At 47.7% G+C, this 25,678-nt stretch overlaps 1 protein-coding gene across 1 annotated transcript in view; it reads left to right on the plus strand.

The window, feature by feature from the left end:
• LOC118908223 (cilium assembly protein DZIP1L) overlaps positions 1-22,632 on the plus strand; it is a 44,176-nt gene extending 21,544 nt beyond the window's left edge. Inside the window, 8 exon segments of the mRNA XM_057498022.1 lie at positions 713-743; positions 1,874-1,927; positions 4,957-5,090; positions 12,831-13,020; positions 15,379-15,595; positions 16,022-16,191; positions 19,069-19,208; positions 20,787-22,632. Of these exon segments, the coding sequence (XP_057354005.1) occupies positions 713-743; positions 1,874-1,927; positions 4,957-5,090; positions 12,831-13,020; positions 15,379-15,595; positions 16,022-16,191; positions 19,069-19,208; positions 20,787-20,945 (1,095 nt within the window). The 3' untranslated portion in view covers positions 20,946-22,632.
• The last annotated feature ends 3,046 nt before the right edge of the window (positions 22,633-25,678 follow it).

Below are 25,678 nucleotides of genomic sequence, written 5' to 3' on the forward strand. Positions count from 1 at the left end.
CAACTGTTTCTTTTACTCTGAAGACCAACTTCCACTTCATATCTGTCCCATGTGGCAAAACCAACAAGGAAACAAGTAAATAAACAGGGAAAACCACAACCAGCTGGCTGACGGTAGCTCTTGCTCTGCACATTACTGTCTAGAGTTCTGTGCCCAGACCTGGACAGTCAGCTACGGCTGTGTGTGGGGTCACACGGTCACAGGTGGCTGCCCCAGGTGCAACTACGTGGAAGGAGGAGGAAGCGGCACTCCCTGGAAAAGGGGGGCTGAGCAGCCAGTTCAGGGACTGTCCATGTCAGCTTCCTTCCTCCCCAGGGGGCGCAGCTCAGATGCCTGCAGTGAGGGAGGGCAGCCTACCTTGCCCTGGCTGTTTTCCGCCGCTCGTGCCAATGGTACTGACCGTGTGTCTGACCCATTCTCTCCTGCCCTTCAAGTCACAGTCCCCCTCTGAAGCCCTACTCTTGCCTGCCCACCATGGGAGGGTCGCTCTCAGAGCCACGCTGGTTGCTGCCATTCAACTTTGGTGCCGTCCCCTTCTGTATGGGGGGCAAGAGTTGCTCTGGGGGGCTGGGGTGGTATGCTCTGAGCTCCCTCTAGTTCCCAGCAGGTGGCATGGGAACAGTGGCTGTCCCTTCTTCACGGAGCTGGGCAGACCCAGTGCTCAGAGCAGAGTTCCCTGCTGGCTGTAACCTGCTCTGTTCCATCTTTGCAGATCCAGACCCTGTCTCTCAGGAAGGTGGAGGGTAAGCCAGCATGTGATGGTTTATAACAATTGTGGCTGTTGTTTGACTTCTTCTCTCTCCTGTCTCACACCTGTCAATTTACAGGGTGAGGGTGGATCACGTGGTATCAGGCCCTCTGGCTTGGTCGGGGAGGGTGAGAAGGCATTTGCTGTGGGTCGGACAGGGCTCCAGATGGTGTCTGTGCTGCAGGCATTCTCCACAGCTGGCAGGGTGTCCTGCCAGGTCTGTTCTTCTCCATATGGTGGTGGAGACGTGGGGTGGGGTTGGTGAGGACCCTGGGGCCTGTGATTGATGGAGCAGATTCATGAACAAACTCTTTGTAGGTCACTGTGCCTCTGGTTCAGGCCATGAACCTTTACATTGCTCCTGGCATGTGGGAACCACACATCTATGAGCACGTGGCCTGGTGGGAGTGCATACTGTCCTCCTCTGGGTTGTCTGTGGTCTGTGTGGTTGCCTGCGTGGGTGTGTGTCCAGCAGAGAGCAGGTGCTGGCATCTGAAGGGAGACAGGTACCCATAGAGGACTGCTCCTGCTTGGAAGACCTTGGCCTGCTGCTTATGAGGCCTGGCGCTTCCCACTGCATCCCACCTCCCCTGGCCTGTCCCTTTAGCTACCCTTCTGCCTTTTCCTATAAAGCCACACGTCTCTTCTGTCCCCTGCCTTAAAGCTAGACATTTCTTTCCCAGCCCTGCAAGCAGTCTGGAGGCATGTTCCCGTGGCCCCAGGCTTCCTGAGTGCTGGGCTGGGATGCATGCCTCTAATAGCAGCTGTGTGCCATGCGCTTCGCCAAGCACTGCTGATTCGCTGTCTCATTACATCGTGGGCCCCTGTGCTGTGCGGGGCCTGTTGTTGGCCTCACTTTCCAGATGAGGGCACCGAGGCTGAGATAGGCTGTGGGACGCACTGCGTGGGGCACAGCTGGGGCGGGACAGAGCCGGCACGCTGCTCTGATCTTCCTGCCTCCAGCATCTATGCCTGTGACCACCGCTCCCGCTGCCTCTCTCTGGTGAAGAAACAGCGGAGGGCTCGCTCTTTCTGGCCAGCCCTTCCATGGTGACCCACACTTTTCTCTAAGTCAGGGATGGCGTCCAGGGCATGGGCGCCACTAACTGCTCCTGCTCTCCTCAGGGATCCACGAAGGCCCGAAGGCTGTGGCCACTGAAGAGGACTCTTCTGACCAAGGTGGGGCCTCATTTTCTTCTCCAGGCATCCAGTACAGAAAACAGAGTTACTGCTCTATTCATTATTCAGTTCATGTCTGCTCAACTGAATCTGGCTCCCTGAAGCTGGGGGAAAGGAACTAGGGATATGAAATAAATATTTCTTAAGCACCGTGTATGTGCCAGAGGTGTCCCCCACAGGTGCTAACATGCAGTCTTCAGGGTCACTGATGGGGAAACCCAGGCCCAGGGAGGGTCAGTGCCTTGCCCATAGTCACAGAGCCAGCAGGTGGGGGACCCAGGATTTGGAGCCGTGTGTGATACAGAGCTAGTCCCTTGCGCCTGCGCTGCCGCCTCTCATCCAGTACTGCTCAGAGCAGTGGTTGAGGACACTGTCGTGGCTTAAGAGAGCCCTTGCTGTTGTACTCTGTGGGGTGAGTGTGCTGCAGACAATCATGCGGGGCCTGACTCTGTGCAGGGCCCGCCAGAGCTCCCTGCAGAGCCCTTGGTGCCTGCTGTGGTGAGTCACTCAGGCAGGGACTGACTTTGATTTGCAGAGCTCTCAGCCGTTTGATTTTAGGTGATGCAACGTGGAAGTGAACAAATAGACATGCTCCCTGACCATGGGAGCCTCCCAGGACAGTCCGGGAGAAGGAGCTCCCAGGGAAGCTCTGAGGGAGCCCACAGACTACCTGCGGACCAGGGCCCGCCTGCCCCCGCCAGGCTGTGACCTGACAATTCCAAAGTGACCCAACACCTGCACCCAGGACAGGGTTTTATTTGTGTCACCAAATAGCCCATCATGGAGTAGATAATATTTTCCTTTACTTTTGAGATGGTAATATGTGGTCTTGCCAAAGAAAGGCAAGCAAGGGAAAAGGCACACAGTGAGAACTAGGTCTCCCTCCTGCCCGGCTATCTAGTTTCTTCCCAGAGACCCACTGTTACAGGTTTCTCATCTATCTTGCCAGACATACTTGGTGCAGATATAAGCCCATATGCATATGCATTCTTTTCCTTTTCTCCAAATGCAAGCACAGCATACATATTGTACTGCATGTAGTTATTTATTTTCTTATTTGGGAAATCATCTCATATTCCTTTATGTAAAGCTGTTTTTTCAGGGCTTTGCAATATTCCATTGGATGGATGAACCAAAATTTATTTAATGTCCCCTCCTGCTCCCACTCCCTCCGTGCATTTAAACTTGGGATATGGTAGTAAGAACTAGAGTTCCATTAATTTTGGGGGAAGTTGTCTTTGCATGACACATCCTGCTACTGGACCTGTTGCTGTCCAGAGGGGATGAACCAAATCCTCCAGCAGGGGGTGCTGAGTTCTAGTGAGGAGGAGGCTGAAAAGGGTGGGTGCGCAAGCCCCTGGAGCCCATCCTGCTGGGTGGAGGTCTTGCGCACTCACACTGTGCTCAGCCTTTTCACATGCTCGCTCACCTCTTCTCGTCCCAGACCAGTTGTAGCAGCATCACTTGGGAAATTGTTCAAAATGCAGATGTTCAAATTCTCCACCTCATCCCACACAGACTGAATCAGAAATTCTGGAAGCAGGGCCTCGCAGGCTGTGTTTTCTCCCATCCTCCAGCGCATTTGATTCTTGCTCAAGTTTGAGAACCACTGTGGACCAGTGGCTCTAGAACCAGGTGCATGTTAAGAATTACTCAGGTTGCTTGTACCTGTCTGGAGGACCATGCTAGTCCCCCACTACCGAAATCAGAATGTGTAGGAGGTAGATTCCAGGCATCAGTAGTATTTAAAACTCCCAGCTGATTCCAACATGCAGCCAAGGTTGGGGCCCATGCCCCAGAGCAGACTTTTTGGTGGAGAATCAACCTGGTGGGGCAGCTTGTTAAAACACAGGCTGCTGGGCTCTACCTCCAGAACTTTGGGTAGGATTGGAGTGGGACCTTAGGATCTGCAATCCTAGTACATTAACAGGTGCAGCAATGCTGCGGCTCACACATTGAGAATGACTGCTCCAGAATAATTGGTTCTCAGGTTTGGTTGGTTGTTAGAAGGTCTGGGGGATTTTAAAAATAAATATTAAGGCCTGGGCCCACACTCAGAGGTTCTGATGTAATTACCTTGGGATGGGGCCCAGGTGATTCAAATATGCAGCCAGAGTTGAGGTTACCACCCTTAAATGTGAGCTCCTTGAGGGTTTTCTTCTGTTTCCAGCACTGGCCTGCTTACTCTCATATTGTCAGAAAATGTCTCTAAGTGCATCAAAGAGCTGGTCCAGCAGTAACTGCAGTGGACTGGAGATCCCTTCTGGGAGGCCTTCCCTGAGCCTGGACAGCCCCCTTTGCAGCAGTTACCAAGTTTTGTTGTAATTGCTTATTTTGTTACCCTCTGGGTTGGTATTTCCTAAGGTATGGTCTGTGGCTCACTTCCATCAGAAACATCTGAGCAAATTAAAATGTTAGAAGGTCTGGGGGGTTTTAAAAATAAATATTAAGGCCTGGGCCCACACAGAGGTTCTGATGTAATTACCTTGGCCCTTCTGCAGGTCTGTGGAATCAGACTCTGGAGGGTGGGGCTGGGAGGATGCGTTTTTAACCCATGAGCTGCCGAGGTGTACTACCACCTGAGGGAGAATCCTGATCCATACAGTCAACCGGAGGGGAGCAGGGACCTGTCCTATCCTGCCACCATTTCAGCCTCTGGACGGGATGGAACCTGGCATGGCAGTGGGGTGCGGACATCGGGTGGGGCCGGGATTAGGCTGGAGCCAGCAGTAGGCTGGGCCTAGAATCCAGGAACAGGACTGAAGTGAAGTCAGAAAGCCTGAAAGTCCCCAGGTAGCCTGGGGTGTGTCTGAGCACAGGATGAGAATCCCAAAGGTGGGTGGGGGGCCTGAGACAGTGGTACCCCAGGACAGAAACACCCCATATTTTGACCCAGGGATGGACACTCGGGTGGGGTCTGCAAATCCTGGGCTCCCAGGCTGAGTGTGGACCAGGTGGGTGCAGGCGGCGCTTTGGGAGCAGAGGTTTCGGGCGTCCAGGCTGACTGTGGTGGCTGTCCTCTGTTGCAGAGCTGGAGGACTCCCGAGATGGGCAGCAGAAGGTGCTGGCAGCTGTGAGGCAGAACCCCACCTTGCTGAAGCAGTTCAGGCCAGTCCTGGAGGACGCCCTGGAAGAGAAACTGGAAAGCCTGGGGATAAAGAGAGTAAGCTCAGAGCCGCTGTTCTAAGGGCCGCTCCTCCCACTTAGCCCTGGGGTGTTCTTAACCAACAAATGTTTGATTGCTCTTTACATTGTGGCCTTAGGCATCTCATTTGTTCCAAGTGAGGCGCCTCTGGTACCTGGGGATATAAACCCGCACAGCTGCTCTCCTTGCCTGACAGTGACAGTGTGGCCTGTCCTCTCTGTTTCTGCCAGTGGCCTCTTGAGATGTCACCCTGTGTCCTGACCTCTCCATTCTCTCTGCACATTGGATTCTTTCTTCTGTGTCTCTTTTTCTGACAAAGGAAATTTAATTGGCTTAATCCTGCCTCTGGATGGGGCCTCGGATGGGTGGTCCCCTGGATAGATTAAATGTCCGTTATTGGTGGCACGGCACACGTGGCCATGCTCCATCAGCAGGTGGCTGTGGGTCAGGTGGGCACTGAAAGCCATGTCTGGTACAAATTCTTATTGGAATGCCACTGTTCCCTCGTGCTCACGGTAAACCAGAGCATGCACAGGATTATTAAAGGCATCTATGAAAGCTATTATTAAATAAAAATACACCTTGTTATTAAAGAAGCCAAATACCACATCACTGAAAATACTTTTTTTATTAAAGTGTTGTTAATATACAATCTTTTGTTGGTTTCAGACACACATCACAGTGGTTCAACATTCCCCATGATGATCTTATATTATGACTGCAAAGTATTGTGCCCTTTATCCCCCTCCCCCTCCCCCCTGCACCCACCCCAACCCCATCCCAACTAGTCACTTCTCATTGTCTATGAGTCTACTGCTCTCTTGTTCATTCCATTTTGCTTTGTTTTTATATTCCACAAATAAGTGAAATAATATGGCATTTGTCTTTCCCCACTGGCTTATTTCACTAAGCATAATACCCTCTAGGCCCCTCCATGTCATTGCAAATGAAAGGATTTCTTTTCTTTTTATGGCTGAATAACATTCCATTGTATATGTGTACCACATCTTTATCCATTCATCTATTGAGGGACACTCAGGTTGCACCCATATCTTGGCTATTGTAAATAGTGCTGTGATAAACATAGGGGTGCATATGACTTCTTGAATCAGGGATCTTGTTTTCTTCAGGTAGATGCCTAGGAGTGGAATTACTGGGTCAAATCAAACGGTATTCTATTTTTAGTTTTTTGAGGCACCTTCATATTACTTTCCACAATGGTTGAACTAATATACATTCCCTCCAACAGTGTAGGAGTGTTTCCCTTTCTCTGCATCCTCTCCAGCATTTGTTGTTCTTTGTCTTCTGAATGTTGGCCATCCTTACTGGTGTGACGTGCTATCTCGTTGTGGTTTTATTTGCATTTCCTTGATAAATTTGTCATGTGGATTGTTTTTTCATGTGCCTGTTGGCCATCTGAATTTCTTCTTTGGGGCAGTGTCTGTTCAGATCCTCTGCCCATTTCATATTTATTTATTTATTATTTATTATTTTTAGTTTTATCAGGTTATTTGCATTTTGGGTGTTGAGGCATGTGAGCTCTTTATATATTTTGGATGTTAACCCTTTATCAGATGAGTCATTTATGAATATATTCTCCACACAGTAGGATGCCTTATTGTTCTGCTGATGGTGCCCTCTGATGTACAGAAGCTTTTTAGTTTGATGTAGTCCCATTTGTTCATTTTTGCTTTTGTTTCCCTTTCCCAGGGAGATGGGTCCAGGAAAAAATTCATCAGATTATATTCAAGAGATTTTTGCCTACATTTTCTTCTAAGAGTTTTATGTTTTCATGTCTTACATTCAGGTCTTTGGTTCATTTTGAGTGTACTTTTGTGTATGGAGTTAGAGAATAATCCACTTTCATTCTCTTACATGTAGCTGTCCAGTTTTTCCAACATCAGTTGTTCAAAAGGCTGTCATTTCCCCATTGTATATCCATGGCTCCTTTATTGTACATTAATTGGCACATATGTGTGTATTTACATCTGTGCTCTCTATCTATTCCATTGATCTATGGGTCTTTTCCTGTGCCAGTACCAAATTGTCTTGATTACTGTGGCTTTGTAATAGAGCTTGAAATCAGGGAGCATTATCTCCACACCTTTGTTCTTCTTTCTCAGGATTGCTTTGGCTATTTGGGGTCTTGTGGTTTCATACAAATTTTAGAACTATTAGTTCTAGTTCATTGAAGAATGCTGTTGTTATCTTGGCAGGGATTGCATTGAATCTGTAGAATGCCTTAGGCAGGGTGGCCATTTCGACAGTATTAATTCTTCCTATCCATTAGCATGGGATAGATTTTCGTTTATTGGTGTCTTCTTTAATTTCTCTCCTGAGCTTCTTGTAGTGTTCAGAGTATGGGTCTTTCACCTCCTTGGTTAGGTTTATTCCTAGGTATTTTCTCCTCTTTGATGCAATTGTAAGTGTTGTTGTTTTCCTGAGTGCTCTTTCTGCTAGTTCATCATTAGTATCTAGGAATGCCAAATTTCTGTGTATGAATTTTGTATCCTGCAACTTTGCTAAATTCAGTTATTAGTTCTAGTTGTTTTGGGTGGATTATTTAGGGTTTTCTATGATATGTCATCTGCAAACAGTGACAGTTTAACTTCTTCTTTACTGAGATGCCTTTTATCTCTTTGTCTTGTCCAGTTGCTGTGGTTAGGACCTCCCGTATTATGTGGAATAAAAGTCAAGAGTGGGCATCCTTGTCTTGTTCCCAATCTTAGAGGAAAAGCTTTCAGCTTTTTGCTATTAAGTATGATGTTGGCTGTGGGTTTGTCGTGTATGGCTTTTATTATTTTGAGGTACTTGCCCTCTATACCCATTTTGCTGAGAGTTTTTAATCATTAATGAGTGTTGAATTTTGTCAAATGCTTTTTCAGCATCTATTGTGATGATCATGTGATTTTTGTCCTTCCTTTTGTTGATGTGGTGTATGATGTTGATTGATTTTTTAATATTGTACCATCCTTGCATTCCTGGAATAAATCCTACTTGATCATGATGGATGATCTCTTTGATGTATTTTTTTTTATTTGATTTGCTAGTATTTTGTTGAGGGTTTTTGCATCTATGTTCATCAGGGATATACATCTGTAATATTCTGTATTTGTGGTGTTCTTGCCTGGTTTTGGTATTAGAGTGATGCTGGCCTCACAGAATGAGTTTGGAAGTATTCTGTCCTCTTCTACTTCTTGGAAAACTTTAAGAAATATGGGTATTAGGTCTTCTGTAAATGTTTGATAAAATTCAGCAGTGAAGCCAACTGGTCCAGAGATTTTGTTCTTAGGTAGTGTTTTGATTACCAGTTCCATTTCATTGCTGGTAATGGGTCTGTTCAGATTTTCTGTTTCTTCCTGGGTCAGTCTTCCCAGGTTGTATTTTTCTAGACAGTTGTCCATGTCTTCTAGGTTGTCCAATTTGCTGGTGTATAATTTTTCATAGTATTCTTTAATAATTCTTATGTGCATACACTCTTTTTTTCTTGATAAGTCTGGTTAGGGTTTTATGTATTTTATTTTCTCAAAGAACCATCTTCTGGTTTCATTGATTTTTTTCTATTGTTTTCTTCTCAATTTTATTTATTTCTGCTCTGATCTTTATTATGTCCCTCCTTCTTCTAACTTTGGGCTTCATTTGTTCTTCTTTTCATAGTTTCTTTAATTGTGATTTTAGACTGTTTATTTGGGATTGTTCTTGTTTCTTGCAGTAGGCCTGTATTGCTATGTACTCTCCTCTTATAACTGCCTTTGCTGCCCTCCACAGATATTGCATTGTTGTGTTTTTGTTTTCATTTGTCTCCATGTATTGCTTGATCTCTGTTTTAATTGGTTCATTGATCCATTGATTATTTAGAAGCATGTTGTTTAGCTCTATGTGTTTGTAGCATTTTTGTTTTCTTTATGTAATTTATTTCTAGTATACTATTGTGTTTGAGAAACTGCTTGATACAATTTCAATCTTTTTGAATTTTGTGGCATGGTATGTGATCTATTCTAGAGAATGTTCCATCTACACTTGAAAAAATGTGTATCCTGCTGCTTTTGGGTGGAGTGTTCTGTAGATGTCTGTCAAGTCTGTTTGATCTAGTGTATTGTTCAGTGCCTCTGCTTCCTTGTTTATTTTCTGTCTGGTTGATGTCTACTGATGTGAGTGGTGTGTTAAGTCTAGAATGAATGTGTTACCATCTATTTCCCCCTTTAATTCTTTTAGTTTATGTTTTACATATTTAGGTGCTTCTATGTTGGATGTATAGATATTTATAATGGTTATATCTTGTTGGACTGATCCCTTTCTCTTTATTTAATGTCCTTCTTTGTCCTTTGTTACTTTTTTCTTTGAAATCTATTTTTTCTGATATAAGATACTGCTAATCCTGCTTTTTCTCCCCATTATTTACATAGAATATCTTTTTCCATCCCTTCACTTTTAGTCTGTGTATGTCTTTGGGTCAGAAATGAGTCTTTTGTAGCAGCATGTAGGTGGGTCTTGCTTCTTTATTCATTCTTCCACTCTATGTCTTCTGATTGCTACATTCAGCCCATTTACATTTAAGGTGATATTGATAGATATGTACTTATTTCCATTTTATTAATTGTTTTCTGGATGTTTTTTTATCATTCCTCCTTCTTCCTTTTTTCCTTTCTTATACTCTTCTCTTGTTATTGATGGTATTCTTTAGTGTTGTAGTTGGATTTCTCATTTATTTGTTTATTTATTTATTTTGTGTATGTGTGTGTGTGTGTGTGTGTGTGTTTACTGTAGACTTTTGTTTTGTGGTTACCAAAGGTTTAAGGGCAGCTTACTTACTGTATAATGGTCTATTTTAAATGGCTGATCACTCTATTTGAAGCACAATATAAATGTACGTTTTCCCCCTTCTTCCTCCTCCACTTTTTTCATATTAGATGTCATAATCTGCTCTTTTTGTGAATCCCTTCACTAATTTTGTGTATAGTTGATTTTGTTTTTGTTTTGTTTTAATTTCATACTTGCTTGATAATTTGTTGGTCTACTACCTTCCCTGTGGGTTTATTTTCACTGGTGGAGGCTATTTAGCTTTAGGGACATTTCCATCTATAGTAGTGCCTTTAACCTATCTTGCAAGGCTGGCTTAGTAGTGGTGAATTTCTTCTACTTTTGTTTGTCTGGAAATTGTTTAATACCTGCTTCAAATTTAAATGATAATTTTTCCAGGTACAGGATTCTTGGTTGGAGGCCCTTCTGTTTCATTACATTAAATATATCATCACCTTCTGGCTTGTACAGTTTCTGCTGAGAAGTCTGCTGGTGGCCTGATGGGATTTCCTTTAAAAGTAATCATTTTTCTTTCATTGGCTGCTTTCAACACTCTCTCCTTATCATTGATCTTTGCCATTTTAATTATTATGTGTCTTGGTGTTGTCTCCTTATTCCTTTTGTTAGGAGATCTCTGTGCTTCCATGACCTGAGTGTCTAGTTCCTTTCCCAGATTGGGGAAGTTTTTAACAATTATTTCCTTAAAGAGACTTTCTATCCCTTTGTCTTTCTCTTCTCCTGGTACCCCCATTATGCAAATATTGTTTCATTTGGATTGGTCACACAGCTGTCATCACTCTTTCATTCCTAGACATCCTTTTTTCTCTGTTTCTCAGCCTCTTTGTTTTCCTGTTCTCTAGTTTCCATTTCATTTACCATCTCCTCTACATGCTCTAATCTACTCTTAAATCCCTCCATTGTATTTTTCATTTCAGACACTATCCTTCAGCTCTGAGTGGCTCTTTTTCAGGTCTTCTATCTCTTTGTTGAAGTCCTCCCTGAGATCTTGGATACTTTCCTGTAAATCCCTGAGCATGTTTAAGACTTTTATTTTCAAGTCATTATGAAGAAGACTGATGATCTCCATTTCATTTAGGCCTCCTTCTAGGGTTCTGTTCTGTAGTTTTATTTGGACCATATTCCTGTGCCTCCTCATTTTGTCAGGGTTTCTGTGTTTCTTCCTTTGTATTAGATGACTCTGCTATGCTTCCTGACCTATAGAATAGCTTTATGACGAGGGCAAGAGCTTTATGGTGCCCCAAAGCCCAATATTTTTTACTCTCTGGTGCCTAGTCCTATTTTGCAGGGACCACAGCTGCTGGAGTGCTGTGGGCAGAGTGTCTTTCTGTGCTGGCAGTTTCCTTCAGCTGCCACCTTTGTAATCAACTCAGGAGTCTCTGTTGAGCTTGCTGTGGGTGGGGCCACCCTCTGCCTGGCCTGCAGCAATGATGGGGCTGAAGGGATAAGTGGGGTGGGTGAGCTGATGTGCAGGTTTGCCTGGGTTGGACGCACAGCACTGGGTTTGGACACCAGCAGGGACAATGGAGCTCTTGGGGCTGGGTCTTGCAGGCACCTCCCAGTTGGGCTGAAACAGAGCCAAGAAAACTGGGAAAATCTCCTTCTGCCTGCCAGGCAGCAAAATCTGCTGCTGCTGCTGCTCAGTGGGTTGGCTCCTGGCAGCACATGCAGGGAGGAGCCTTGGGGCTGAGTTGCCAGCAAAGGGGGATGGAGCATCTGGGGCTCCCAAGACTCCCCGATTTGTTGGGCTGAGAAAGGGCTTGGGGAGTATCCCCCGCCTGCCCTTTCTCCTGAGGAGAGAGTTCCATCCAACCCTCTCCCCTCTGGTACCCCTCCCACTGACAAGTCTTTCAAACTGCCACCTCTGCTTTGGGTCTCAGGACTGACAGAGCGTGCCTGTCCTCCACAATGGCTGGAGTCTCAGCCTTCAAGTGTTCCCCTGTCCCTGGTGTCCAGCCCTGCCAACCACCAGAACCAAGTGTAATGTGGGCTCGTGATCACGGGGCAGATCTCCAGGCCTGGGTGTGCAGTGCTCCTGGGCTCCTACCCCCTTCCTGCTCCGTTCCTCTTTATCCCACCTGTAGGCTGGGTTTGTGGGGTGGGCTTGGGTCTTGCTCTTGATCTTGGCTCTGCCACTTTACTCTTTTCTGTGTGGTCTTCTCTTCTTCCTCACATGTAGGTGGTCTGTTCCACAGTCTTTAGATCTTTTTTTTAGTTGTATTTGCTGTATTTTCTTCTTTTATGTGTTTTTGGGAGGTTTCTGCATTGCCTACCTACTCCACCATCTTTTTCCAGAACCCCCTGAAAATACTCTTTGTACAGAGTAAAATTAGAAAAAAAAATAGATATCTAGGTTTCATTTAGTGTGTTCACTAATCTGACTATTTTCAGTTCCTGCTCAATCTAACTTTGGCTCTATATTCAGACTTAATTAAAACATTTCTTTCTAACCTTGAATGAAGCCTCATGGATTCTGCTTGGATGTCAAAAGCTGGAGCAACTTCCAGTAGGTCTTAGATAAGTACCTGGCTTTTGTATTTTGCAGTTGATTTTTTCAAACCTTATTAGCCATGGAGGACAATGTGTCTGGCCTAATGAGAGTGCCTGAGGTATAAAAAGGAGCAAGCCATGGTCTCCCAACCTCAGATTTAGTTGGGTGGTAGAAAAGCGTGTCCCGTCTAAGCCCCATATACTGCGATGTCAATGCAAAGTTGTGTCATCTTGCTATGCATGCTTTGATGCGGCTTCCACCCCTAACCCACCTCACATGCAGCAGTGTGTGAAGCCACCGCCCACTCTGCTCTGACACTCATCTCATCCTCTCCCAGAAAGCGCCTGGCCCTGATCAGGGACTCCAGGCTGGCATCAGGTTGGAGAGGCTTATAGGAAGGAGAAGAAAGGGAGGCCCTGTCTCCAAAGGGGAACTTCTGTCCCTTCCAGGGTACAAAGGGAATCCCTACTCAGGTTCTCAGACAACTGGAGCCCATCCTGAGAGCCCAGCGTGAGAAGGCTTGGTGGTTTCCTAAATTTCGGAGTCTGAGAGAAAAACTCATCAAGGAAGTCACCAGCAGGATGAATGAGAGAGTGAGGAATGAGGCCCTGGCTTCCCAGCCAGGTGGCAAGACTCCAGGTAAGCTGGGGAGAGGCTTCCTTGGGGACTCTGATGCAGGAGAGTTGTTTACATATGAGGAGGGCATTATCCCTGCCCCCTTTGAGGCATTGCTCTGAAGGGTGGCGTGGGAGGGTCCTCACTGGTGTTGAGTCTAAAAATACTCTGTTGGGAACCGAATCTGGGGGTGGGGTGGGGTGGGCACCAGGTCATGCAGGGAAGTGGGAGGTGAGCCAGAGGCAGTGCTGTGGCTGCCCCTGAACGTCCCCAGCTCAGATAGGTAGCTTCACCCATAATTGGGTTCTACACTGCTTTCCCTGCTTGGCTCCAACAGAGAGCAGCCCATCCCTTTTCTGGCTCTGTACACCAGGTATGTCGGCTGGGAGAAGGCCCAGGGCTTTTTCCACTGAGAGCATTGGGGCTGCGGGAGGGGGCAAATATCAAACAAATGAAGACTCTGCTCTGGAGCAGTGGGAGGGTGTGCAAGGCTGCGCGGGTTCTGCATGCAAACAAGTGCTCAGAGCTCAGAGTTGGTTCCTTGGGCTGTGGCACAGGTGCTGCTTTGTCCCAGGGATTGTGACAAGGAAAAGCCCTGTGGCTCTTGTGGAGGATTAAAGTACGTGGATGAAGATCCTCAAGTCTCTGTCCTCAAGGAACTTACGGGGCAAGACCATTTGTGTTCCTGGGTTGGAGAGCTCCCCACTTCTAGAGGCTTCCGAGATCCACTGGACTGCTATAACTGGAAGCTTCGGGGAGGGCTTCTGCGGGTCTGGGGCTGCTCATGCAGGGTGATGCCCCAGCCCTGTTCACGCATGGGCATACATACCCAGAGGTACTCTGTGTCCGGGCACACCCAACCTAGCTCTTCGTGCAAAGGAATTTCCAGAGTATAGGCCACATAGCTCTGGCCACATAGCTTATTTTAGTTGGCACACAGACCAATCATTTAAAAATTTACTAAGGCTGGCTGTTTCAGGGCTTGCCACCTCAGCTGGTAAACCGGCCGGGCAGAGGTAACGTGCTGGAGCCAAGGGCAGGGGCATGGGAGCCCCAGGGAGAGGGCTGGAAGCACCCTCTGAGTCCAGGGTTCCAAGAGAGGAGAGCTGTCTGCACTTCCAGGTGCTGCCCTCCCCTCTGGCCCTAGGTCCGGTAGTCAGAAGGCTGGAGTCAGATCCCCCTGCCCCTCTCCCCTTCACTGGCCTTGTGGTCCTGCCTTCCAGGGCATGTTATCGAGGTGTGAGATAAGTGCTGTGTCCTCACAGCACGGGTAGACCTCTTTCTCCAGACCTAGGCCTGCTCATCCCCTTTCTAGGTCCCGAGAGTGCTACACAAATGCCCACCTCCCATCTCTGCTCAGACCGTACCTCTTATACTTTGGGGCAAAGCTGTAGGATATAGCAAGGCAGAGACAGGTCCCTGTGTTTGGGGTGGCCCACAGCCTTGTCAGTAGCTACTGCTCACTTCCATGGAACCGTGAACCTTGAAGCAAGTCCCTGAATCTCTTGCAGCCTCTGTGAAGTAGAAAACGATAGTGGGGGGCTAACTGGAAGTTGCACCAAAGTGCATAGTTGGTGTCTGCGCACATAACTGTAGCTAGTGTTGTAATTTTCCTGCAGCAAGTTTGTCTGCCTTCCTCTTCTCTTCAGTTTACCCTTTTCTCTAGAGAAGGTTTCTTCTGTGTAAATGCATTGTGTGAGAGCAGCGTGTTTCAAATATTTTTGATCTTGAAATGCAGTAAGAAATTCTTACACTGCACACACGTAAGAGTTTCAGGGAACAGTCCTTACTCTGACTCCCTGTGATTGCACTTCTCTCCTCTTTTCTTTCCATGAAAAAGTTGCTGATTCTAGATCCTCCCCTGGCCCTCAAAGGGTGTTGGTGAAGTTTGGGAAATGAAAGGCCTGTGTCTGCCCTTCTGCCTTATCACTCTTGCCCCAAAGGCCTGTGCTGGGAGGAGGGCGTGGCAACCTCTGGTGGCAGCGGCACCTTCCTGCAAGGCTGCTGGCTCCAGTGGCTGCCGTTCGGGTGGGTGGACAGGGTAGGTCTGCTTCTAGGGTGCTGCTGAGGGTTGGCGGGGGTGGAGGGGTGAACTGAAGACCTGCTGGGCCCCAGTCTAGACCTGCTGACTTCTGTGCATCTCCTGGGACACCAGCTGCTCTCCTGGTTTCTGAAAAGACTGTGGGTCCCAGCCCTGAGTCTGGCCAGCAGGGGGCACCCGGGATGAGGGCAACGACCAAATCTGCTGTGTTTATTGTAGGGGGTATACTGTAACAGAATGACTTGTCCATTTCTACTGTGTTGGAGCCTCTTTCTACATCCTCTTAGACTTGGGGTCCCAGCTGGGTATGCCCTGATACTCATTCCTACCTGTGTTTCTAGTCAAAAGCCAGCGGAACCGAATGGTTACCAAAGAACCCCAGCCACAGACCAGGACCCTGCATGTGGCAGCGCCATCCAAGCTGGCAGAGCCACCGACGATGGCTGGTCAGAGTCGCAGCAGCCGTGGCCCTGGCCCAGCCCCTGTGCCCATCCCTACTCCACGCCCCTGAGCTCACGGACCTTCCGGTACCTCTGCTTCCCCAGGGCCTGGGATGAGGTGAGCGCTGGTCTCAGCACCCTCACTGGGCCTGGGTGGTGGCTCCCCACCTCAGGCAGCACCTGTGCTGGGCTCCCTGCTGGCTTCTGCGGACAGGTGAGGGGCAGAGACAGAAGTGAACAGGTGGGATCCTGAGCCCCCAAGAAGAGACTGGGGTCCTCTGCTCTTGGCCAGAGCAAACCTGCCCTCTCTTCAGCAACTCTTCTCCAAGCCCTGCTTGCCACACTGAAAGTGCTGGGTCCTCGCCTTCTAAGGGGAAACTGGTGTAGCCACCACACTCCAGGGTGATTCCTGGCTGCTTGTTATTGGGGCCCAAGGAAGGAGCAGGGCTGGCTCTGGATAAACCAAACACGTTTGCAGGTGGGGAAGTTTGGCTTTTAAAATTTCCTTTCTGGCCCGTGCACCCTCAGTTCTCCTCCATGGCAGTACGCCCCCGTTCAGTTCTGAAGAGGACACGGAGGGAGATTCCGGGCGGCAGGCGTCTCTTCCACCCCCACAAGTTCCTTCCAAGATGGGGCCCCAGCCAGAGGACAACGGGGACTGGTCTGACACTGAGACCTCTGAGGGGCGTGTGCAGCCTCCTGGCGAGGGCTCAGGTGGGCTGGCGTCCTCAGGTGAGTGGTCTGGGACCACTGGGGTAGCCCTTCTCCAGCCAGATTTCTCTAGGAAACATCCTTTGACTTTCTTTGAGTTTTATGGTTTGGCAACTCACGTTGACTTGAAGAGAATGAGCCCACTCCCCTCCGACTTTTCCTGGGATAGCGGAGATATCAGGAAGAGAACAGAATTGGAGAGAGGTTTATTTTGTCATTGAATTGTTTAACTCTTGGAGGCTGGGGAGAGCCCACTCACCCCTTCCTCCTCCAGGTTATTATGGTAGAGAATGAACACGGTGGCAGACCCAGTGAGATTCAAGTGCTGCTGTGTTGCTGGTGACAGGCCCAGCCAGGCCTAAGGCACAGGCTTCTGTTACAGCTGGGTTGCCTCCTGAGGCCGAAGTGAGGACCCTTGCAGCCTCCCCAGACCCAGACCCTGACCACACCTGAGCACAGGGCTGGGCCGTATAGCGGACCCTGAGTGGGCTGAAGCAGGCCGTGAAGCCCTGGCACAGGTGCGGGCAGAGGGGCAGAGGGAAAACGGAAGTGGGCATTGCCAACTGTCGCCCAGCCAAAACACGGCCCAGGGGATGTCCAGTCCCTGGGCTTGGCCCCCTCCTGTGGGTAAGAGAGAATAAGAAGGTGTGAGGAGACTCTGGGAGGGTGTCCTCCATGCTTGCCCAGCCTGGAGGGAGGGCAGTTTGCCCAGACGCCGCGTGTGAGGTAAGGCTGCCACACGCATCCTTACCGATGTCCAAACTAAACCTCTGAGACCATAAATTATTTGTTCAACATCACAGAACAAGTATCATGGAAAACTGAAAGTCTGTATTGTTTCTGAAATTAATGTGTTGGATTCCTTTTTTTTTTTTTTACTTTAAGTTTTTTTGTCCCAAAAGGAACAGCCTTTAGCTGTTTTCCTAATGTTAGGAATATGCAGTGCAGTCTTTCCTGGTGCTTGAGCTCATTAGCACCAGATCAGGGTCACCTGATTCCCCCATCATCCCAGTAAAAGTGGCCTCCAGGGCAAACCTAGGGTACAACTGGGTTCAGTTACAATGAGTATTTTGACAAACAGACTTTTCTGTAACAGAAACATGTCTAACAGACATCATTTTTTAAACAAAAGAATGGCAGAAAGCGTGGTTTCCCTGCTGACCTTTGAGACAGAGGGTGACAGCCTCAGAACCTAACAAGGAACCTTCAGAGTAGGTGCCCAGGGCTCCCCCAATGCCTTTGGGAACAGCAGCCTTTTTAATCTCACAAGGTCTTTGCTCTTTTCAGCAAAGAGACAGAAATTTAACTTGATGTAAACGGCATCACAGAACTTTAAGGGAAATGTTGTGATTAACTGGAGTGAAAATATCCATTAAACTGGTCACTTTCTAACAAGTTACGGTGACTGAGCCATTTTCCTTCTCAAAACTGCTGAGTCAACTCCCATTCTTTCAAGATTTTCTTATAAAACTGTTAATGGACATGGGTGTGGCATCTGGCTTCCAGTGCCTTTTCTAGCACAGGCTTAGGTAAAGAATATAGAAGTGACAGTTTTGTTTTTCCAAAGTGAGTAAGTGGAAGTTCCGGGATGTAAGTCCAGGTCTGCGCCGTCTGCACACTGCACACTCGTACTGGGTTCAGAGGAATGTCATCTTGTCCACAGCACATTCCAAGCTTCCAGTCCATCCAGATCCACCTCTCTTGCCAATGGGTTTCAGCCCTGGGCAAATTCACTATGGATTCAATGAGACCAAAGACATGACAATGGAATGTTCTTGGGGTGAAAGGGTTATACCCAACTTTATTCCCATGGTGGCAGGTCATTCACTAGAATCCCGTCCACTCAGAGCGAGTCTGCCTGCAGCAAGCCGGTCTCTGCCTCGGGACTTCTCTGCCCAGATAGCCATCTCAGTCTCTGTCCTCAGCGCTGCCACCACCCCAGTCTCTGCTGTCCTGCAGCCCTGCAGCTGTGCCACCGTGTCACCCAGAGCACTGGGCGGAGCTCTTTATATAGAGTCAGTAACCACATATTGCCTGCAAGTGTAGTGAGCTAGCTGACCAGGGCCAGGTGAGAACCCTGGCCACGGGAACCTGCTCTTTATCCACAAGAACCAGATTTTTGGAGAAGTATTGATGACGACTGTGATCATGAAGTATTGCCAGGTGGGGCAATAAGGTTTCAATTCCTTTGTTGAAAATGAGAGAAGGTATCTGAACAAGATGGTTAGTGAGGGACACAGTGCCAGGTACATTATAGGCCCTTCACAAACATTTCTGGAATGAATCAATGAGCCAAGGACTGTTGTAGCTCTAGACGTCCACTCAGGCCCTCAGCCTTTTGAATCCTGGAAGGCTGTGGTTAGTTTCCTGCATCTTGGCCATTCCTGAGATCTGGACGTCCACCTTGGTGTACCCGGTCACCAGGAGTCCATTACAATCCCTGTGAAGCCCCCTCCTGCACAGAGTTGCGAGAATGGCTGTCTGGCCCTCAGCCCTCCTGTGCTAATTTCACGTAGGATACTTCTTGTCTCAGTGAAGACGTTGAGGAAGGTGTGTCAGCATGTTAGCCTTGCCGTTCATGTTCCAACTGAGTAGAGGCTCTGCCTCTGCCTCCCATTAAGAGGGAAGAAGAGATTCTGAAGCCTCTGTCACAAGCTGTGTGGTTAAGGGCGTAGTGATGTCTTCAGGGTGGCCCAGGCCTCCGGGTCACCATGCATGATGGCCTGGACCTTCTCTCTCTCCTTGCTCCTCCTCTGCAGTTGCCCTTCTTCCTTCCTACTGACCCTTCTGCACACTCCCTCTATCCACACCGGGGCCTGGACACAACCCACAAGGACGTGGCATTCATTCTCTGGCGTTTTCTCTCAGCTTGCTTTCCAGGGACACTGGTGCAGTCGATGGTCAGAAACCTGGAGAAGCAGCTAGAGGCTCCAGCGAAGAAGCCAGATGGAGGGGGCAGTCTTCACTTAATGCCCAACGCCGGACCACCAAGGGATACCGTGCCAGGAAGGAAGCCTCAGGTAGGGTGTAGGACACTTGGTGGTTGCCCTGCCGTTCCCCACAGAGCCAGCTCTGAGTTTTGGGCATCTGGGGTGGAGTAGGAGGAGGGTCCAGGCAGTGTCAGCCTTGGACGTAATGGGACAGTGTAGATGACATTACTGGAGAGATGGCCGCTTTCAAATGCTGGCTGTTTGTGTCCTTGTTACCATTAAAGAGGCTTTTGGTTCATTATACAAGGAACTGCTCAGTAGCTGGCTTCTCCTGCCCACTCAGGCTCCCATTTCCCGCCTCTGACGGAGTCCGGACCTGGCTCTGGGTCTGGCTTCTGCAGGAGCTGCTCTCTCTGGGCTCTGCTCAGCCCACGGAGGGCCTGCCTCCTTCCTTCCCTCCCTCGGGGACACCGAGACCTGCTGGGAGCACAGCTGATTGATTTCCAAAGACGGTTTATGGAGTCACATCATGCAGCACGTGCATGTGGCTGCGCACATGCAGTGGGGATGTTTGTTACATTTCGTCCACATATTCATGGCCTTGCCTCTCTCAGCCTCTAGCCACCATCAGATTTAGAGCTGGGAGGCTCAGCCTGTCCACCATATTACCTTAGGAGACCCTGCTGATGGCCCCCGTCACACCCTTGTTACTTCCTTAGGCAGAAACACTTTCTGTTCTCATCACTTCACATACCTCTCTCTCCTTCTTCAATCAAAAGGGCGTATCCTGGGACAACCAACGCTATTGCCCTAAAATTCAGAAGTTAATTCACTAATAACTCCATAAAATTCAGAAGTAGGGCCATCACTTTTTGGTTCTTCATAGCATAACTAACTCCCTACACCCCCCTCTCCCTTTACTACATGATGTGTCTGGTTTATCGTGTTGTTTGTGAGTAATGGGGCCAGAAGATCTCAATTAGTGATGAAAATGCCCTTACTGTAGAAAGGCACCAACAGCCCAGAAGCAGGTTGAGGCACTGCTCAGAGCTTGCTGTCCTGGGCCCTGGGTGGTTTCTGACCGGGTGGCCTTACATTCGAGGAGAAAATGCATAGGATGCTTACATGAGGGTCCACATGGCCTGGGCCTTGTGCCAGCAGGGGCTGAGAGCTCTGGAAGGTGACTGTGGCCTGGGCAAGCCTGTTGGCTGCAGCCCAGGCCCTGTCCAGGCAGAAGGCTCCCTGGCACTCCGGAGGACCCTAGTGTTCCTTCACTCAGTGTTTACCTGGCCTGAGAGAAGCAGTCTGAGACGGGGTCTGGTGGGCACTGGAGCCCCTGATTCAGCTCAGGAATTTGGAAAAGTGAAGGGTCTGGGCTTCCAGCCCCATCAGTGTGGAGCATTAAGAAATCTGCACAAACTTAGAGTTACAACAAGGGCAACCTGATTTGCCATCGGCCTTTTTGAGAGCTTGCCTTCATTTTGTTGGAGTCTCAGGACTGTCTGAAATTCTCTGAGCCCAAGTCTCTGAAGCAGGTCCTTGGGCAACAACCTAAGGACCAGGAGGAGCAGCACCTCCTAATGCTTTCCTCCCAGGTCTGCGTTTTGTCCCCGTGTCCGTCCCGCATTTCTATCTGCCTTGCTGAACCGAGTTCTCTCCTCTGCACAGCTCTTGGATGATGAGAGTGACTTGGAGATCTCATCCTTGGAGGATCTCCCACAGGACCTGGGCCGGATTGGGAAACCGAGACCTCTGTCTCGCTCAAAGCTCCCGGAGAAGTTTGGCACCAGCCCTCAGGGCCCTGGCCACCCCAGGGTGCTTGACTAGTGATCCTGTCCCCAGGCATGGCTGCGGCCAGCTCAGGGCCCACTCTGGCAGAACAGGCTGCTGGGCTGCTTGTCTTCAGTGATGGAGAGGTCTTCTCCCAAGGAGAGACGCAGAGCAGAAGATGGATGTGATTTCTCCCCTCCTGCCTCCTGCCCTGCCCCAGAGCGCCGGGGTGCCTGGCCGGGTGTCTTCAGATCCCACAGCTTGAGCAAGGGTGGTAATGAGCAGTTTCCTTCCTCCACCTGCTCCAGACTGAAAGGAGCCACTTGGTCTCTATTCCCCAGTGTTCAGTAAGCCTGCGGGAATGCTGTGGGGATGGGTCTTCTGTGTGCCTCCCTGTGTCATTCGTGGTTGATCCTGTGCCAGGTCCTCCACCTCTCACGGCCAAGGTGGGGTGCGGGCATGGGTGGGTGGTGCAGAAAGTATGGGGAGCAATCTAGTGACAGAGGTTAGGGTGCATATTACGGGCTGCCCAGTGCAGCCGGGAGTGGTCTTGGAGAGCTTCCCAGAGGTGACGTCTGGCAGTGTCCATTCTTGGGTAGGTGGGAAGGAAGCCTCATAGCCACCAAAGGACCACACATTTAATTTCTGATGTTAGGTTATAAGTATAACCACTGTATTTTTTTAACTGTGAAAAGCATTAACTTATTGTGTGTAAACATTGAAATACAGCATGACTTTTAACTCTTGGGTTTTCTGCATTATTCCTAGGGCCTCAGCAGGGGCAGGCAGGGGTGAAACAACTTGCACTCAATCGTGTCGGTTAAGCCAGAGCACAGAGATCAAGGGCTGTGTGTGGGACTTGGGGCCAGCCCAGCCCTGGCTGGCTGGGGCGTCAATTCCCTTTGTGTATCCCATACCTCTGAAAGCTGAGAATGCAGACAGACAATTCCAGTGGCTGTGTGGGAAGGAGAAGGGGCCGCAAGTAGGGAGTGGTGGTGGGTCCTCACCCCCATCCCAGCAGTCTGCCAGCAAAGTCCTGTTTTCTTTTCACCTGGGTTTGGGCAAGGGAGGCATAAAAGATGTGATGTCCCTGGCTATATCCCGGTTCCCTGCAGCATACAGCAAACGTCCCATGCCAGGCCCTCACGTCACAAACACACGCCCGAGGTCACTTGTTTGCCTCAGACTTGTTTCTGACACTGAGAGGCGGCACGGTCTGCTTGCAGGAGCCCGGAGGTGTGGGAGAGCAACACTACCAGGGCAGCCCACATGCAAGGTGGGATGCGCGTTGGTGAGTAACCAGTCCGGCCCTACCATGCTGCGGTAGGACAATTCTGAGGTCTATCAGGCAGTTTCTCAGAGTCCCCAGTGGGAGTGAATCCCAGTTACCTACAGCAATCACTACTTACTAATGGGCCCTTTGTTGGCCTCTCTCCCTCCTGTTTCGTCTTTCTCACTTCTGCTTCTTGGGAGCATCTCTGAAATGAATTAACCTGTACCCAAGTCCTTGCCTCAGGCTCTGCTTTTAAGGGGAACCCAATTGAAACAGATGTGTGTACACATGTGTCTGCCATGTACACATAAACTGGTGATAATTACCAATGAGAATGACTCTGTTACTGAATGCTCATTATTAAGTTTTATGTTTCCAAGTGTGTTTATCTACTTTAGAGACTAACATATTAGTTTTGCATTTCTATCCTGTTTACTCCTTCACACATCCAAATACATTTTTAAAATTTTTGGCAAGATTTATAAGAACTTTGGAGTATATGTATATTAGTTAGAGTTCTCCAGAGAAATAAAAGCAATAGGATTTATCTATCATCTATGTATGTATGTATGTATGTATGTATCTATCTATCTAATCTATAATCATCTATATCTATCTATCATCTATGTATCTATATCTATCTATGTACCTATCATCTATCTATCTCGATATGGGGGGGATTTATTATGGGAATTGGTCACATGGTTATGGAGGCTAAGAAGTCACATGACTTACTGTGTGCAAGCTGGAGAAGGAAAGTTGCTGGTGTCAGTCCTAGAGTCCAAAGTCAAAGAGCCAGGAGCTTTGATGTTCATGGGCAGGAGAGGATAGACACCCCAGCTCAAGAAGCGACAGCTAATTCCTTCTTCCTCTGCTTTTTGTTCAATTTAGGCCTTTAGCAGATTGGATGACACCTTAACACTTTGATGAGCATGCATCTTCTTTACTGACTCTACTGATTGAAATGCTAATCTGTTCTAGAAACACCTTGAGAGAAACACATAGAAATACTGTTGTATCAGCTTTCTGGTCATCCTTAGCCCAGTCAAATTGACACATAAAATTAACCATCACAATATGTAACAAATTATTTAGAAATCACACAGATGATAAGATTGGTGTAAGAAAATTAGAAAGCAGATAATCACAAAGAAAAATAAATTAGAATAACCCTCAAATCCAAAGTCAGCTACCATTCAACATCTAGGTATACATGCACTGATTTAAAAAATACGTATGTCTCTTTCCTAGGGTTCAACTATGTTTATTTTTCTCTAGCTTGACTTTCCTTCTTGAAAATAGATTATAAATGTCCTTACATCATTATATGAATATCCACATCATTATATTTAATGGCCATGTAGTATTACAAGGTAAGACTACAAAAATTTGTTTAGGCATTTCCTCTTTGGGCCTCTGATAAATCATGAAATTATAAACAAATTGTGTATATACATCTTTGTGCACTTAATTAAGTTTTCCTTAGGCTAAATAGAAGTGAGGCTGCTGGACCAACATAGAAATGAAAGGCAGCACTGTATTCCTGGCACTGGCCCAATTTCTTATGAATATTCACTAATTGAGCCTTACAGCAACCCTTTGAGGTGGTGCCACTGTTACAGACCTTTTACAACTAGAAGCTTGCTTTGCTTTGAGTCCTGTCACCACTAAGTGGTACAACTGGGATCTGGCCATCTGACCTGGGCCAGCAGGCCCTGGAGCCGAGGCTCCTAACCATGTGCTTCTGAGGATTTTGGCCGCATATTGCCAAATGCTCTCCAGAAAACTGGAACCGATTTAGTTTGCTGCTCACTGTGTGCATTTTCATTCCCTTGCCACCAGGGGGTGTCGTTCATCTTTAAACGCTTGGACGATGTGATAAGTGAAAAATGAAGCCTTACCTTTTTAAAAAGCTACATTTTTTAGTTTTCTTTTGCTGTAGGATTACTTTTCATCTTCATATCGATTACTTCTATTTCTTCTTTACAAATTGCTGATCATATTCTTAGTCCTCTTTTACTTCCAGTTGATGTAATTAACTTTTCCTCATTGCTGTTTTCTCTTTCTGTGATAGGAAATGTCAAGCATATATGATAAGAGAGAGAGAATGCACAATGGCCTCCGGGTCCTCAGCACTCTGCTTTAACAATTATCAACCCAGGGCAGCTCTTGTTTCCTGGAAACCTATTGCCAACCTCTGCCTGAATAACCATATTGTTATATCTACAAATATTTCCATATGTACCTCTAAAATATACTTCCTTGCAAAATGGCCATCCCACCACCACCATCTCATCAACACAAAAATCAGTAGTATCTCCTATGCATCCTCCGAGTTCTCTTCAAGCGTTCACTTTCCTGTATCTTCCTATACACGTTCAAGTCTCTCTTAATCTATAGGTTCCTCTTCCCTCTCTCTTCCTTCCTTCTTTCCCTCCCTTCTTTTCTCCTTCACAATCTTCATTAGTCTTATCATTGCTGACAAAGTTGGGTTATTTGCTTGTAAATTCCCCCCAGTTTGGTCTTTGCTGGATGCATCCCTGTGGTGGTGTTGAGCATGTTCTTCTTTCCCCCAAGCTCTCTGTAAATTTGTAGTTAGAGCTAAGTACTCACTCAGGTTCAGCTGTTTTGTTTCTTTTTTGACGAGACACTTCACAGGTGGTGGTGGGCACATCCATCAGGGACGTGTAACATCTGGTTCCCTCCTTTCATGGTGTTGGTGATGGCATTGCTGATACACTGAGGGTCGTTACCTAAATTCACATCCTGATGCTCTAAGTCTATCATTTCTTCAGCATTAAGTGGCTGGAAACCCTCTGTCGAGAGAAAGTCCTCGTATCAAACTGTCTGGTTGCCTTGAGGTGCAGGTATGTGGTAAGGAAGCTAAGGGTTTGCTTCTTTCCCCTTTCAAAATAATGAGTTGGTTTCCTAGTATCTCCATAGGTACCAGATGAACTCATGTATTTAAATATATTTGATTTGTTGAAACTGACTAGTTGTTTTCTGTTTTGATGCTGAGATTGTCCTGTCTTTGGCCAATGGGTACCTCTTCAGGTTGGTTCCTGGGTCCTTTTGAATGACCTGAATTGTCTGATAGCTTCCTTGTTATCTGGCATGAAAGATGATCCAGGCTCATATCATACATTTCCTGCCTCAGACCTGAAATTAGTAATTTCTCTGGGGGATCCTGGTTTCTTTTAGAGGAAACTGGTATTTACAGACACAATCTGGGTGCCAGGGGAGCTCCTTGCTACTGGTTTTGTCATTATTTCTCAGCCCTTCAGGGGACAGAGATAGGAAATACAATGAAAATATGTCATGTGTTCCTACTGATATTTCCCATTCAAGTTCAGGCCTTCAGGATTTTTACTTTGCCTCATTGATGTAACATCTGTCTGTATCTCTTTTCTTCCACACCAAAGTCCTGGCTCTTAACGTTATAATCACAGTCTCAGAATAACACCACCAACACCTGTAAGACCCAATGGCCTTATTCCGGTCTGCGCTTCCCCCCCAG

This window comes from Manis pentadactyla, chromosome 1 (genome assembly GCF_030020395.1).
Source record: "Manis pentadactyla isolate mManPen7 chromosome 1, mManPen7.hap1, whole genome shotgun sequence".
In the NCBI taxonomy this organism is placed as follows: Eukaryota; Metazoa; Chordata; class Mammalia; order Pholidota; family Manidae; genus Manis; species Manis pentadactyla.